General features: G+C 39.4%; 1 protein-coding gene across 7 annotated transcripts in view; it reads right to left on the bottom strand.

Moving 5' to 3' along the window:
* The window catches only part of SLC35D4 (solute carrier family 35 member D4), a 108499-nt gene that overhangs the window by 77660 nt on the left and 13223 nt on the right, over nucleotides 1-17616 (bottom strand). For all 7 annotated transcript variants that reach the window (XR_005649024.1, XR_005649026.1, XR_005649017.1 and 4 more), the window contains exon 4: nucleotides 8614-8695. Coding sequence is in view for 4 of the 7 variants with exons in the window: in XM_039844558.1 (XP_039700492.1) it covers nucleotides 8614-8695 (82 nt within the window). In the remaining 3 variants the exon portion in view is untranslated. The remainder of the gene's footprint in view (nucleotides 1-8613; nucleotides 8696-17616) is intronic.

The following is a 17616-nucleotide window of genomic DNA, read 5'->3' as shown; positions in this document are numbered from 1 at the left end:
AGTTCAGAGACAGGGCCATGATGCCAACCCAGGCTTCTCTAACTGCAAGCCCAGACTCCTAGCCTCAATGTTATAATACCCAAATTATGTCAAGCCACAGTAAACTTCCTGGACCTACGGCTATCTAAAGTTCAATATAATTGGTGTGTTCCAAATCCTGCCAGTCTGCTTCCTCCAGTAATAAAACTGGTATGACCTTGAAGAACCCAGGTAATTCTCTAGGTCAAAAAAACTGTGAATGTGGGTGAGAAAAACTAATTACATCTTTGTACCACTTCTAACAGGAATTTAACAAATTCTTAATTATGAATGCCAGAAACAAACCACAGTAGTATTAGCAGTACCTGTGACTGTCACCAAGAGAAATCAAATCCATTTATAGCACATTACAATTGTTATACACTATATTAAAAGTTTTTGTTCTTGAGAAAATAAATAAAAAAATAGATAGATAGATAGATAGATAGATAGTTAGATAGATAGATAGATAAATAAATAAAACTGGTATGATCTAAACACAGAGTAAATTCTATTTTAAAAAGAGATATCTCCCACTTCTACTTTAAAAAATTTAAATCTGAATTTCTCAAGCCATTTTCTACTGAGAAGCTAGCAGGCTTTGGAAATAATAATTCAACAATTGACCATATCAGCCTCTGCAGAGATCTATCAAAAACAATATTAAAGCAGTATGAAAATTTAATTCCTGGTTTTTCCTTGGCCTCTACCTCTGCACACAAGTCCCAGTCTGGTCTACACTAAGAGTTCAGAAGACCCACTAGTGACGGATCCTTTTAGCAAATCAGCCCTTTATTATCTTTATGGAGTGAGAGTCAGCAGGATCCTTTTTGTCAAACCAGACAAAAACTCTGAGAAATGATAACAATAATAATAATAGCTAAGATATATTGAATACTTATGATGTGCCAGACACTGTTCTAACTGCTTTTATATATTTAATCTTCATAATAACTCTATGGTAAATACAATTAGCATCCTCATTATCTAAATGAGAAAACAGAGAGATACATTCTAGCTCTTTTTTTAACCTGCCTCTTAACAATTGGATGAACTAGATACTTGCTTGCTGCAAAAGAGTGGAGAAAAATAAGCATGGCTTCCACATTGTCAAGCTTCTAAAACAGCCTCGACAACAAAAGGTCCCACCATTTTTCATCAGGAACAGTGGCTGAAGATTCACTACTATAAACCCCAAATGTAATTGACCAAATTCGACTACACTACAAGGCAGTTCATTAGGGACTTAGGGGCACAATTTGCAACTAATTTATTCTAGAGTCCATTAGCTTAAAATTCAACATTTCTTTCTTGCACCATTGGAAATTTTTCTCTGGATGTGAAGAGAAATTGGTAGCTATTACTTAACATTTTTCATTATTCCCATGCTTCCCAGACTGGAATTTTGAAGACCTGATTATTATTTGTTCAGGTGTCAGAACTGACTTAGAACAGTTTGCTATGGAAAACTATGGCCCTGCCTAAACGCACGGCCTGGGGTCATTCTGAAGAGGTGTGGATGACCCTTATTCAAGCACAAATCCTGGGTCAGCTTCTTAATTTGTATAAAATGCCAATCCTACCTTCTTCTTGGGTGATTTTTAAATGTGTGTGCATGGCCTCAATCTATAGTATAGAATAACTGCACTCTAGGCCCTTGCCAAAGAATGTAACTTTGAACTGTTGGCTGCCCAATTTTTGTCCAAATTGTGCATGCCATTAATAATATTCTTAAAGGATTGCCTAACGGCAGTCTGTCCACCTATGAAGGGAGCCAGAATACTAGAGAGCACTGGTTTCAGCCCCTGAGAACTGCTCCTACTAAATTGCGCCATGCCTCAAAAAATGCATTAAGAATCCTAGGAACTAGGCTATCGTTGTGTTCATTATAAAGACGTCACTGAGGACTCTGCCTCACAAAGTTGCCCTGTCTACCCTTTATGAAGACTCAGGACCTGAGAGCAAGGAAGAACTCTGCTTTTCTTCAGCAATGGTCCCGCTCTTAAAAGTGTTGAGTCTTGTAACTCTTTTATTTGACTACAGAAAGCTAAGAGCTGAATTCAAGTCCCACTTATATTTATTTTGTAAGATATTATGGCATAAATTTCCATGTGCTTTCTCTCTGTGGCCTCATCTAGTTCTTCATCTGTGGCCCTTCATCTAGACTTCTTTTAAAATTCTATTCATAAAAACTGTTTATCTTATTTTAATCATAATTATTTTCTAAGCTACCACACATCCTTTATGGAGGAGGATGAGGTATTTGTACATGTATATGTGTATGTATCAATGAACACATTAATAAACTGATTTGCATGAAGTAAATTTAAGTGTTTATCCACACTAATCTTATTATTTTATCATTAGATGGCAAACTCCTTGAGAGCAGAGGATCAGACTCCCCTCTTTCCCAGGATATCTCCACTACAAGCTTGGAGGCCATTTCAGCCCTTCATTTGTGCACCACATAAAGTAGCTGACCCATGTTTAGGGGTCTTACTGTATTAAAAATAGACATCTTAAAATACCAGAAGCTCCTCCAGCATGGCAAGATGCATGGGAATAAGAAAAGGCCTATCATTTCTCCAGCTTAGTCACATGGGAACATAACTGCACAGACTGGAACATGGGACAGACTGGCCTGCTCTTGGTGAATGGCTGTTTCTCTCACATTTTTTACCCAAGTGCATAAAAATAAATTTGGTTAAACTAAATATGCATATCCTATAGCTCTCAAAGGAGTTCTGAGTGCAACAGAAAAACATTATCATCCCCTCCTTTTCATAAAATCCTCAAGAAAACCTCTACTGGAACCCAAGTTTTTTTAAATAAATATATTTTTTAAATTGTGGTAAAATATACATATAAAATTTACCATTTTAGCCATTTTTAAGTATACAGTTCAGTGGCATTAAGTACATTTACAATTTGTTGTGCAACCATCACCGCCATCCATCTCCAGAAATTTTTCATCTTGCAAAACTGAAACTCAATACCCATTAAATACTAACTCCCCATCCTCCCTTCCCAGGCCCTGGCAAGTACCATTCCACTTTCTCTATGAGTTTGACTGCTCTAGGTGCCTCATAGAAATGGAATCATATTGTGACTGGTTTATTTCACTTAACATAATGTCCTCAAAGTTCATCCATGTTTGTCACATGTGTCAGCATTTCCTTCTTCTTTTAGGCTGAATAATATTCCATTGTGTGCATATACCGCATTTTGTTTATCTATTCATCCACTGATGGACACTTGGGTTGCTTCCACCTTTGGCTATTGTGAATAATGCTACTATTAACACGAGTATACAAATATCTGTTCAAGGTCCTGAATTCAATTTTTTGAGGTACATACTCAGAAGTGGAATTGCTGGATCATATTATAATTCTATTTTTAAATTTTTAGAGATCTGCCATACTGTTTTCCATAGCAGATCCACCATTTAATTTTCCTAACAGCAGTGTACAATTTCTCCACATCCTCATCAACACTTGTTATTTCCTGTATTTTGTTGTTTTATTTTATTTATTATTAGTTTCAAGTATTCAGTACATTGGTTAGACATTATTTTCTGTATTTTTTATAACAGTCTACTTAACATAATGAGATATGAAGTGATATCTCATTATGGTTTTGATTTGCATTTCCCTAATGAATAATAACATTGAGCATCTCTTCATGGGCTTATTGGCCATTTGTACATATTCTTTGGAGAAATGTCTATTTAAGTCCTTTGCCCATTTTGAATCAGGTTGTTCAGATTTTTTTGTTGTTGTTGTTTAATTTCCTATATATTCTGGGTATTAATCCTATATCAGATAAATGATTTACAAATATTTTCTCCCATTCTGTGGGCTGCTTTTTTACTATGTTGATAATGTCCCTTGATGTTACCAAAGTTTTTTATTTTGATCAAGTCCAATTTGTCTATTTTTTCTTTTGTTGCATGTGCCTTTGGTGTCATATCCAAGAAATCACTGCCAAATTCAATGTTGAGAAGTCTTCTGCTCGGAGCCTCATTTAAATAAGTCATTTTATAAGGGTTATAGAGAACACCTTTAGATGGAGCAAAAAGATAACCAAAATCCAGAGGAGGGGTTTATTCTTTCGCCAGAGACCCCACATCTTAATAAGTGATCTTTGCCATTGGACTCTGATCGGCCATGATAAAACATGAAAGAGAGCTGCCTCTAATCATCAGTAACACGGAACATCAGGCGAAGGGTCTCCTTTCTACATCAACATTTACATTCTTCTCCTTTACATGACATTGGACCAAACAAAGGGCGAGGGGGGACCCATGGGCTTCAGTTTGCCCAGCTTAGTAACTTACTCCATGTGGGTCTATATATCCATGTATGGTTCCTCACCAACACCCCCATCCAATCTCCATCTCAAAGTGTTGAATGAATGTTGTGCCCATGAAAGACAGAAACTCTGACAAACAATTAGGGAAGGACCACGATCAACGAGCTAGGTAAGAAACCAAATCCAGTCCCGTCAAGATGTCGCCACTGAGATTTGCAGAGCCTGTCCAACTGCTGACCCTGGCTTCTCAAGCAAGAGAAGAGCATGGCTTGAGCAGCTAAATCACCAACACCAGGACGGTCTCTCACAGGCAAGCTCACTAATGCATGCATTTGCACATCTGTTCGAAACACTCACAAGTGTAGGCTTTGAGGCACTCCTGTCTAGCTGAGAAGATTTTGGCCAGGAAATTATAACAAGAATAATAATCGGTCAAGATTGTTCTGTCCCTCCAAAGACTGGCATTCATGCCATCAGAGCCATCATCACTATGACCTTATTCAGTGTAGGAAAGCTGAAGAGGCAGACCCAAATTAGCCTGAGTAGGAGAGAGCAACTACATAGTTCCTGCCCCTCCACCCTACCCAATCCTGATGGGCTGATCGCCTTTGGTTGGTGTGATTTAGGTAGGAAACAGGGTAAGCTTTGGAGATGAACTACGTGGTTGATGGACTTAGGTTTGCATCTCTGCTTTAACATTTACTAGTTGTTGGCCTTGGCCAAATAATTTGCATCTCAGTTTCCTCATCTGTAAATGGGGGTAATTAAGTCCTACTTGATATGCCCTGAAGGTTGGCAATGGGAAGTGCCCGGCATATACTAACACTGAATATTCATGGTGGCTGTTCCCATAGTGAGCTGTGTATCTCTCACTGACTCCCCTTTAAGTTCCTCAAGGTCAGGAACTGTGATTTATTTGTCATTAAGCCCCCAGCACATAGTAGATTCCCAATAAATATTTGCTGGGTACACATCCACAAGAAGACGCTTCTTCCCTTAATTCTGTGTATCATTTGGTGGTGAGTTTGAGGGGGAAAAATCAATAAAGAACTGCCCCCACAGTGCCTTTGCAGAGTTAAACCAGCTTCCTCTGAGGAGCTGCACATCAGGAGAACAGAGCTTTGAAGTCTTGACAGAGAAAGGAGGCCTTTGCAGAGCTACCTAGAAAGTGTTTTGCATAACAATACGCCCACAGATTTTTAACTGAGCACTTTTCCCTCAATTCCTGTGGATTCATTAAACTGACAGCTTGGCACCAGCATATTGATGCCTGTTTTCTAGATAACACAAGCTGTACGGGTGCTTCGTGTTTAATCCACTTTATGAATTTTTAAGCAATTGTGTGAAAACAAAAAACTCAGAAAACAAAGAAAAGATGCTAGGATATTTCACCTAAAAAACAATGTGTGTCTCCTTTCTGTCCTCTTCCTTCCTTAAGTGGGTATATCTGTGTTTCTGGTTGTTTCCCTTTGCTCAAAGAGTTTGAATTGCAGCCACTTCTTTTTGCCTGTTAAAGAAGGCTGTGCTCTAGGTCAAAGTGCTGGTCCTCAAGAAGATAAGAAGCTCACGCCAGAATGTAAAGCAATGCATTGCTCCCTTCTAAGAAATACTGCTGTAAGGAAAAAAAAAAAGTCAGCTCAACTACACAGTGTGCTTAGTGCTGAAGTTGATGTACATTCTGGCACAGTCTCCTATGGACAGGTAACAGCTCACGGACTGGCACTACCTGTGGATCACACTTCAGGAAGCATTGTTCTAGGTTACTGAACTCCCTCTCTGCCTGAGAATGTACTAGATTGACATTTACGATGATATTTGAAGGTTTTTTGGCCACCTAGTATCCTTATCCCTTCTTTTGGTAAAGCATCACAATACTGAGGATCTGCCATACCCTCTCACAGTCTGTGTGATCCAGGTAGGGATCCTGTATGATGAGGGCTGGCTAAACAGTGCTCTGAGTCTCTCTAGCCACTGTAACTGGTTCAGTGATTCAGGGCCAGCCAATCAGCATAATTCTATCCTCCTGGTTAGCTTTTAGACCTAAGATACAATCAGAGTAAATCCTGAAACTCATGCAGGAGCTACAAGGAAAAGAGTCTCTTTCCACTAGACTTAAAATCATGAGGATGTGAGTCTAGAGTCAACAACACCCGCGAGGGGAGAGACAGAAACTGGATTCTGAGTATGTCATTGGAAGTTCTGGATCGAGCCTTGCCTGAAGCTGGTGGCTACCTTCTGACTTTTCAGTTATATGAACCAGTGAATTTCCCTCTTACTTACAAGTTTGTGAGCTTTCTAATATTTACAACCAAAAGAGTCTGAAGTTATGCATGACTACTGTACCCTGGACTCATTCTAAAATCCATATGCATTGGTCTTAAAGAGCAACTATGAAAAAGCAAAAAGTCAGAAGAGCTGCCACTATCTGGAACCAGAGGCAGATGACCAAGACTTTCCACACCTGAGTTCCTTCCTCTGTCAGGTATTTAACATCTGCCCTACCCATCACCTATCAGGTGACTATGAGAATCACATGCAAAGATATAGAAAAAAATCACTCCGGAAACATATGAAAAAGCACTGTACAAATAAACGAACAAAAATACTGTTATTATTAGCACAACACCTTAGTTATTCAAACTTCGAAATTATGGCATCCATAACTACCCAGATTCTATAAAAAATTTAATAGCTTTTGGACAACACATTGTTTTTTATCAAATGCTATACTCTGCTATAGGAGAGGAAGCACCCTCTGCAGGCCATAGGCTGTAAAGTGAGGCTGCAGACTTGCAGGAGCCTGACGGCATCAAGAAGAGGCAGCCGTTTACAGTGATAAGGGGGAAAAAGGAAACGGAGTAAATAGAATATAGATTTCTAACCACTGCAATAAACATGTAAGTAAATATATTTTAAACTCTCCAAGCAAAAAAAAAAAAAATTTTTTTTTTTTTAGTTTTAACTTGCAACTCTGATTACTTACAGGATTCTCTTGTTTTCTTTGTTGGCTATGCAAAGATGACCCTTGTAAAATAACATTACTTTTGTAATTCTGCAGATTTCTAAATATGTGGCCATTTTTGTATTTTCATATAACAAACAAATCAACAAAAGTTTTTATTAAACATCTATTATAAAAGAAAAAAAAAAAAAGAGGCAGCGGAAAGCCAGCGCAGGCCTTATGGTCTGGGCTGAGCACCAACATGCACCGTGGGTAATTTCTTAGGCCCACCCAGGACGTTTCTCCCCCACTACACACATCATCCCATCTACTTAAGCTTATAAATCATGAAAGAAAAATGATGATTTAATTTAGAAATTATCGCTACTAATTCTTAACAGCTATTTTGCAACTTTGGAGATGTCCTAACAATAATATTGTGATCCAGATAGGCATATCTTGCTTGTCTCTTTTTACTGTTTTCATATCTGAGATCCAAGGGACCAACATAACAATTAACTTTACATAAAAAGACCAAAGTGTTTTGCAAATTTTGCACTTTCCCCCCAAAAAAGGAATGCAACCATTTTCTGATAAAAACAGTTCTCAGGGCACAAAACAAGAAGAGGAATTACTACTGTTGCTAATTTTTAAGGCACGTTCTGAATCTCTGGTCAATGGTGACTTTAATAGATTCTCATTACATGGCAAAATAACTCAGTTTTTGGAGTTCCATATAATGTAACTGGAAGAAGTTTCTTCTTCACAGCTCCTACCTTTAAGGAGCTCAGTCCTGGGGGGATGGGGCAGGAAGCCAGAATGAACACTTGTTTCACCAGCATCCCAGTGTTACTGGGTGTCAACTCCATGCCAGGCATGTACACCTACGACAGAGCTCAGAGTGTCCCAGGCCACATCACCAGTGGGCAGGGTTATGGTTTCCCAGAAGTAAGAAGCATCTTAAGCCCTCTCTCCCTGCTCCTGAGGGATGGCCTGCATTGAGGCAGAGCAGGCCGGCCCTGTCTGTGGCAGGCTCCACAAATGTCACTATTCTTTCTTACTGCATCTCCACCTGTGCCTCTACATCTGCATCTCCACCTGTACCTCTACATCTTATAAAACAAGTTGGCCCTCCTGTGTTATCTGTTTATCTTCAGTTCAGTGAGGAAAGGCGGGGTGGTAAAAGGCCCCATGTTGGCCTCAGGTCCAAAGCTTGTTCTCTAATTTAGCTATGCCATAGTGAAAGCTAATGCTCTGTCCCCTATTTATCCGGAGCACAATAAGTTAAAAGGCAAAGGGGCAGAAGAGAAAGGAGCTGTCCTCCCAAAACCTCTAATACTTACCAGTTTGGACAAAGCTCTGGAACCAGCATAGATCATACCCACAAACAGCACTGATGCAGGAAGCCATGTCAAAACATCAGATCTACAAAGAGGAAAAGAAGTCATAACACTTCTGTCACTTTATGTCCAAAAGACCTAGCTGGAAGGTAGTACCCTTCAGATACACCAAATACAGTGACAGTGGTTATCTAAACATCCCTGAGTGCCTCAAGAAGTGTGATGTGGTCTGTATCCACTGAAAGTGATGGAGGCTGACAAAGCAATGTTGCCTACAGCCTGCCACTCTGCCAGTTGCCTAGTGTTACTGATCCCACAATAGGGCATAGACGAGCTGGAGATAGAAGAAGTCTTCCTGAAGGTTTGGAGAAAGAACAAATCTAATTTTTTTAGGGAGTGGTAAATATTATTCTTTGGATTTAAGTAGCCAGAACCCATGCCAAATTATTAAAAAATTTAAAAAGCTATTTACCTAGGCAATATATCAAAGAGCTCCATGGAACTGCACACACACACAGAAAAAAAACCCACAGTGTCAAGGAATTTAAAAATAAAAGAGTGCTAGAACTTGAGCTGGGTAGCCATGCGCTGACTTCTTCAACCATTAACCTGGAAGGCCGGTTCCAGGAATCTTTAAAGATTTGATTCGATTGTGGCCTCACCAAGAACTGCTTTTTCATTACAGTTTAAAATCTTGCTCTCCTCGAGAAAAAGAAAATCCTAGTTTTTACTAGGATTGCAACTTGCTTCCCCCATCAGTTACAAATGCATTTGGTCTACTAATTCAAGTTCCCAGAGTTATTCTAATAATAGATATAAATAAATGAAACCATTCCAGCAGGATATAACATAATAATCCCAACTAAACTCAATGAACTGCTCTCCTGGGACGGTGCCTGCTCAAGAAATGATCTTTGTTAATTTTATTAGCATGGGCAGGCACTCCATCCATAATCAGACCTGCTCTTGTACAACTTCCCAGGGAACATGTTATTAAAATGCTTCCAGTCTCTAGTAAGTCCCTTCTTCCTGTATTCAGCAAATACTTATAGCAACTTGGAAGGTGGTGACAGCACCAGAATTAATAACAACATCACAGTTGACATTTATTGAGCACTTACTACAAAACAGGCAGTATGCTAAATGTTTTCTACACTGTATCTTTTTAAAATCTGCACAGTAATCTTATGAGGAAAGTATTACATTGTGCAGATGAAGAAACTGAGGCACAAAGAGTTTAAGTAAATTGCCTATGGGCAGAAGGGCTGATAATGGCAAAGCCAGAATTTGAATTCAGGTTTGTCTGACTCCAAAGCCCCAGTTTCTAACCACTCTTTTATACTTTACTCTCAAGGACCTCATAATCCAATGGGAGATATCGACATATAAATAGATGAGCTATAAACACATGATTTTGCTTGGGTAGCAGACTAAGCAGCTAATAATCTGAAGAGTAGTCTCTGTTATTACTACTCCTGCTGCAATAATCGATATCTGCACTTCCAACCAAAAGGTGAACAGAGAAAGGAAGATGCCATCCTCCATCTTAATGGGTCAAGTATAACATCAGCCAATTGTTATTCCTCTAAGAAAAGTCTTTCCCATCAGACATTAAGGGTCATAGGAGACAGGATCCAAGCCCATGGCCTGCTGTGCACCGGAAGAAAGCCCAGAGCACAGACTGCAGGAGCACTGACGAGGAAGGAAGGGGTGCACTGAGTGAAATGGTAGCTGGCCTAGCTGCAGCAGGCCCAGGACTTTGGAATGTAAGGTCAGTGAGGCTCCGATATTTGTGCTCTATCCCCTCAAACAAAACTCCTCTTAATCGTGTACTCCAAGATGCATTAGGGTCGCTGAGTAGCCATGGATGTGTGGAAAAGAAAACATGGCTAGGAACATCTTGTATTTTAACCCTTCTACCATAAAATATGAAGAAATAATTTTAACTAGAAAAAATATACACAGGTCTAGTTAGACAAAAAAAGACTTCCGGGAGATGCTACAAGGCAGCTGTGTGAGCATTTGGCTGCAAATATGGGACTATGACCCAGGAACAGGGCCTCTTGTGCTTGTGTTCTTCACTATTATCTCACTCAGGGTCTATCTTCAAGCTGACAGCCAAAGCGACATGCTCTAATGGTAGAACTTTAGGCACCTGCAGAAGTGGTTGGCTGCAGAGCCCTTTCTTGGCCCTGTCCCCAGTCACTTATCAGTGAGACAGCTGCCTTCCTCTAACACACCAACATAAAACTATAGCTGTATTAAGAATAATAAACATGAATCACTGGAGCAAACGCTGTCAAAACAGGTGTGGGCAAGACCAGTGTGAAAGGATGAGGGGAAGAGAAAAACTAATTAAAAATAGAGGAGGATTCTGCATTCATATTGTTTCAAAGTATCAAAGTTCTCATTTCACTGAATATCACAGACTGTATGTTAAGTGTCATTTATGCAAGAAAAGATTCGAGGGGATACTAGTTGACAATTCATATATAAAGGAAAAGCCTTACTAAAAGATAAGCAAATTAATGCATATTTATATCTGGGGCCAATAAAATCCATGACAACTGAGTTTTCCATATTTTCCCAGGTAGCGTGGAGACAAGGTGAAGACACAAGCTACAAGGGTGGCAGTGCTTCTTTGTGCTTTTGCCATCTCTTGGCATATAATTTTTAAATCATTTCTTCAGGAAGAAATGAAACTATAATTTTAAAATCCTAGTTAGCTCTGAGGAGCTACAACTGAGGATTATTTCCTATAGCAATATAGCAACAGGGATAAAAATCATACCTGGTCTAGGACACTAGAGAGTATAATCTTATAACATTCACATAGTTACCCAAAGCATTGGATAGTATAATTAGCTCTCTTTGCTCCCAAGGAACATTCTAGCAATTAACTAACTTTAACCAGTCGTCCTAAGGGATGGACAGACTTCACACATTTCTCTGGGCTGTGCCCTTTCTTCTAGATCAGGTCACCTAGGGATGCGGTCATCTAGGGGTCATCTAGGGGTAGAGGCAGGAAGGATGTATAAGTAGAAAGCAGAAGGTTGTATGCAGTGGAAGGAACATGTCTCTGTAGTCGTGGTCAGGCAAACCTTAATATAGAAGACTTATATCCCAACTCTAAAGCTAATTGATTCATATCCCAAATCTAAAGCTAGTTTGCAATAAGAACTCAGTTTTCTTCATTTATAAAATGGGGATAATAATGCTAAGAGAGCAACTGAGATTAGTTAAGAGAGCGAATATGCAGTACTTGGGGCAGTGCATGGCACATTAAAATAACAAAACATTCAATAAAGGTTCTCCTCTAGCTTTTCTACACATAACCCCAAGGACAGAAGCCGTTAAGGAAGATTGATAGATCCACCTAAATAAAATAGCCAAAAGACACCATAAAAAAATTGAAAGATAATTAATGAGCCAGGAAAAAATACTGGCAACATATAAAACAGGCTGGAGTTTAATATCTTTAATGTATAATGAATGCTTACAAGTCAGTAAGAAAAAATTTGATTCCCCTCAAAGAAAAAAAAAAATTAGTGGACAAAAACAAGTAATTTTCTCCTCCCCTCTCATCTCCTCTCCTCTCTTCCCTCCCTCCCTCTCTCTCTCTCTCTCTCTCTCTCTCACATGTACACGAAATACAAATGGCCAATAAACATATAAAGTTATTCAACCTCCTTAATAATAAAAGAATTTTAAATTAAGACAACACTATACCAGGTTTTGCCTAATAAACTAGATATTTTTAAAGTTAGTTTCTAATATAAGAGTCATGAAATCAATTCCTTCATATTCAGCCCTGAGATATAAATTGGTATCTTTCTGGAGGGTATATATGTACTACATGGCTATACTTATCAAAAGCCTTAAAAATATGCATACTCTTTGAGGCATTTAAAAGTATCCCAGATGTTTTCATTTACAAGTGGAATAAAACTGCATTCTGGTCTCACTGCTGGTCATCAGATATGCTAGGACTCTGCCTGGAACCCTCTCCCTCCAGACACCTGTATGGCCCACTCTCTCACATCTTCAGATCTCTGCTCAAACGTCATCTTATCCGTAAGTCCTTCTTACTCACCCTATATAAAATAACCCAGTGGCACAGACACACACACAGACACACACACGCCTATCCCCTTACCTGGCTTTATTTTTTCTCTATACTTATCGCCATCTGACACATCATACACTTCCATTTTCATTTGTTTCTTGTTTATCTACTTCGATTAGAATGTAAGCTAGTTGAGGGCAAGGAATTTTGTCTGTTTCGTTCACTGTGCACCTAGAACAATGCCTGGTATATACAGTAGGCACTCAAATATCTGTTAAATGAATCACCACATATTACTTTCCCAACTTAAAAAAAAAGTTTTCCTTTCTCTCTCTAGATTGGTACGAGGGGAAAACAACAACAAAATATATCAGGAAACTCTAGTTGTGACCCCAATTCACATTTCTTCCTCTGTTTTTCTTAAACCCTTCAGAGACTTTACTCTGAATAGAATTGTTGGTGCTTATAGCTACTCAGTTTTTAAGAGCAGGTGTAAAAGCAAAAAATACCTACATCCTTCCATCTGCCCCTTTGGAATGGCCCTAATGGGGAATTTAAACAATTTCAAGTTCAATAAACTTTTACAACACTCATGTTATAACCTATAACTATGACAACAAAAAACTAACTGCCTTAAAAATCAAACGAATTTGTTTTTCTTCAATAGACATAAACTTAGAAACTTGGAATATAGGCTATTTTGCTTTTCTATAATAATTTATCTCTTTTTCTCCTAAAAAAAGTAGTACCTCTCCATGCTAGAAAATCTTGAAAATAGAAATAATCAAGAAAAACATTAAAATTACATTCCTACTTCCCTAAGATAACCACTGTCAACACCTTGCTGTCTCCTTCCAGTGTCACAGGCACATATATGAGCACTTGAACAAAAATGGGATCTTACTGTATATATCGTTTTATAATCTGCTTAACTTAACACCTTTCCATGTCAAAAAACCATCCCCGTGCCCCAGGTGGAGCCATGGACCATACCCTAGGTGCGCCAGGCCCCAGGTGTGAGCCACGAGCGTGTGGGAGGAGACGCCCCACCTTCAGAGATCCAGTTCTTAAGGAGACATGGCAACATCCGTAGGTCAGGGGTGGAAGTGGGGGAGGGCAATTAAAGAGGGGGAAAACAAACAAACAAACAAACAAACAAAAAAACCATCCCTCTTTATTAATCATTAAATATTAGGCTACTTCTGGACATTTAAGTTAACCCAATTTTTGACTATTTTAATGCTATAATGGATATTCTTGAATATATTCTCTTCTCATATTCATGATGTTTTAGCAATATTCAGGATAAATTCCCTGAAGTGGAATTGCTGTTCAAAGATACGTGCATCAAAGTTTGTAACTGGTTATAAAATCACCTTCCAAAGAGGTTATACTGATCCACCCTCTGCCATAGACTACATTATGTTCCACCATAATTCATATGTTGAACCCTAATTGCCAGTATGATGGTATTTGGAGGTGGCGGCGTTTAGGAGGAAATCAGGTCATGAGGATGGAGCCCTCGTGATGGAATTAGTGCCCTTAGAAGAAGAGAAGGACCAGAGAGGAGAGCCAGCTCTCTCTGGTTTCTCTCTTTCTCTCTCTCACTCTATCTATCTCTTACCCCACTCCTCCCACTCCTTCCCTCTCTCTCTGTCTCCCTTCTCCTCCTTTCCTCCCCCCACCCTGCCCCCAGCCTCTCTCTGCCATGTGAGGATACAGCAAGAAAGCAGCCATCTGTAAACCAAGAAGAGGCCCTCACCAGACCCCAACCATGCTGGCACCCTAATCTTGGACTTACCAGCCTCCGGGATTGTGAGAAATAAATTTCGGTTGTTTAAGCCACATAGTCTAATCCATGGTATTTTTGTTACAGCAGCCTGAACTAAGACACCCTCCTCTATAGCTATAACGTTATGATTCTAAGATAGCCAGTGGCCTGCACATTAGGAACAAACAAGGCACATACGATTTATTAATGCACTCTTTCTTTCTCCACCTTTCATTCATAAGGAGGCACCATCTGGGCCTCCATGCTTGTTTATTCTTTCATCGTCCTACATGCCAACAAAGGAGGAAAGGAGGAATTAAATCCTGAGGATGTCCTGGCAGTCTCTGGTCTCAGCAACTACCATCTAGTTAGTGTGTGTGTGTGTGTGTGTGTGTGTGTGTGTGTGTGTGTGGTTCTGTCTGTGTGTTCAGTATATGCAGCATCTGGGCATGGGCTGTCTGTGCATAATTGTGTGTGTGTTTGTGAAGGAAATTCACAGCAACCTCTAGGGAGAAAGATTACAGACTGTACAATCGCAGACTGCAATCCCTGTTGAAGAACTATTTGCCACGGGGTCTGGTTTAAAAATTGTAGTGATACATAATTTTTCTTACGTGCTTTATGGTTTATATCTCACATGATTTATAAGCACAAGTACTGCATCCTGTTTGAGTTGTAGACTTGTTTTTTGTTTGTGCATACTCTACTGTCCCTAAGAACCCTGATGTAGTTAAAGCATTTTACAAGAAGCTAACAATACTCTGTTGGTAAGAATTATAACACTCTTGTTATTGAGGTGAAGGCTAATTAAATTAAATCACTTGTTTTTCCAATAGAGCATGCATTACTGAGTGCTCTGTGAAAACACTCAGAAGTTTATCCATTCATGGGTGCCTGAAGGACTCCTTGAGCTGAATTCTTGAAAACTCTGTGTTACACTGACACCCAGTGGACCTAAAACCAGTTTCCAAACGTGAAAATAACCAGATGAAGCAAGATATCAGGGTTCATATGTTGGTTATTGGTGTTGCCTAAACAGTAATACCTTACAATTGTCGAGTCAACATTTGCTTTACAGTTTACAAGGACTTCCATGTATATTAACTCACTACTTACAGAATATGCCTAGATTTTTTTTTTTTTTTGGTCCATTACTGCTGAACATGGTCCTCAAAGAGGCTTATTCCCTTTTCCCCTTCCTGCCTACTTTTCTTAGACCTTTCTCCTTCCCTCTTTACTTGTTTCTGACTCAAAGAAGGTCACACTCCCTCAACAAAGTTTGGCCCTATTATTACTGGAACCCAAGAACCCTGTGATAATACTGTTTCTCACAGAGCTTAACTTAAGAGTTGAAGTCAGCAAACCACGGCCATGGCCCAAATCCTGCCTGTTTTGAAAACAGCATTTTATTTGCACACAGCCACACTTGTCAGTTTATATGCTGTGACTGCTTTAGTGCTCCAAGGACAGAGTTGAGTAGTTGTGACAGATGGTATGGCCCACAAAGCCTAAAGCAGCACTTCCTCTCTAGCTCTTATTTGGTGACTCCTGGTTTACAGTACGGCAGCTTGGATCTCACTTCTGAAACTTTTGAGCTGGGATGCCCAAGGCTTCGCACATGAGACAGTGCCCCCAAGCTAGATACAAAGGACCCTATTACTAACACTGAGTTCTATAAAGTTCCATTTCATTTTCAGGCACTTTCATAACTGGTTCTAACCACTCAGAACTGTCATTTCCTCCCATTTCCCATTTCGTTCACTGGCCTGAGATTCTCAACATGTAATGGCCCCAGTTCATGCTGAAATAGAAATCTTCTCACCTTCAGTGAGTTTCTGACAACCCCTGAAAGCCAACAAGAGCTTCAAAGAAACCAGTTCCAAAGTTCCAACATCTCCTTGTTTGAAAGACCACTGCTCTCCTTCCCCCTAGTTCCATCCTTGACTCTGCTGTAGTCTTCAGGCTGCCACCTGCAGCCTCCACCATCACCACCTCTCGTGACCTCCACCCAGGCACTTCACCCCTCCCCTGGGAGGACCAGGGATGGATGTGCTGCTGAGCCTTAGGAGATAAGACTGCAGGGACAGCACAGAACAGAGGAGAAACTAGTATTAAGAAACTAAGACCAAACAAGAAAAAGGAAATATAGGTTTCCCAGGTCCCCGAATAATAAGTGAGGCAGGATAGAAGACATACAGATCTCATTTCTAATAAATATGAGAAAGAAATCCCAGGACAAGCACCTTGCTAGTATACAATCCACAGTGACTGAAAATCCAAGCTAATATACAAAATATAACACCTGTGATCTCGGGTCTAGGGAGTTTTACATTGCGTAGTGTTGGCTTAGCCTTGCAAAGAAGCCAGAAAGGGGCTGTTATGGACACAGTGACAAGGACATGAGGAGTGGTCTATGATAAAGCACAAGTTCAATAGATTCCTATTCACAGGATGGTATAGGCATGACCTACACATATCAAAGGTCAAAATTCCTGTCCCGAAAAAGACAAATACTTCATGGCATCATTTATATGTGAAATCTTAAAAAAAAAAAAAAGTCAAATTCTTAGAAACGAAGTAGAAATTGGTTGCTGGGGAGACAATGGTAAAAGGGTATAACTTTCAGCTATAAGATGAATAAGGTCTGAGGGTCTATGGTGACTACAGTTGATAATATCGTATTATATTATTGAAATTTGATAAGAGAGTACAACTCAAATGTCCTCGTTAAAAAAAAAGGTAAATATGTGAGGTGATGAATATGTTAATTAATTGAATGGTGGGAATCTTTCACGATGTATACATATATCAAATCACCACAATGTGCACTTTAAATATGTTAAAATTTTATTCGTCAATTACTTCTCAATAAAGCTGGCGGAAATAATCTCTTCCTTTTATCATCTCATGGCCTCATGGGCTCTTCTCCTGGGAACTACCATAATCACACACCAAAATCAACCAGATTTTATTTAGTATTATATCCCTTCAGTGGCTCTCAGCATGTTTCCTGAGGAAGTTTTAGAAGCTGGTTTTAATTTCCTCCCATGGTAATCTCTACATATATACTTACAGCATTCCTCTGGAGACAAAATAACAGGGAAAAATATCAAAAACATATAAATTTGAGTGCTAACTTTCTTCTGTGAGCAAAGACGACTTTTTATAA

The sequence above is a fragment of the Pteropus medius genome, unplaced genomic scaffold (assembly GCF_902729225.1).
Source record: "Pteropus medius unplaced genomic scaffold, Ma_sr-lr_union100, whole genome shotgun sequence".
NCBI classification, from domain to species: domain Eukaryota; kingdom Metazoa; phylum Chordata; class Mammalia; order Chiroptera; family Pteropodidae; genus Pteropus; species Pteropus medius.
This window is presented reverse-complemented; position numbering and strand designations above follow the sequence as displayed.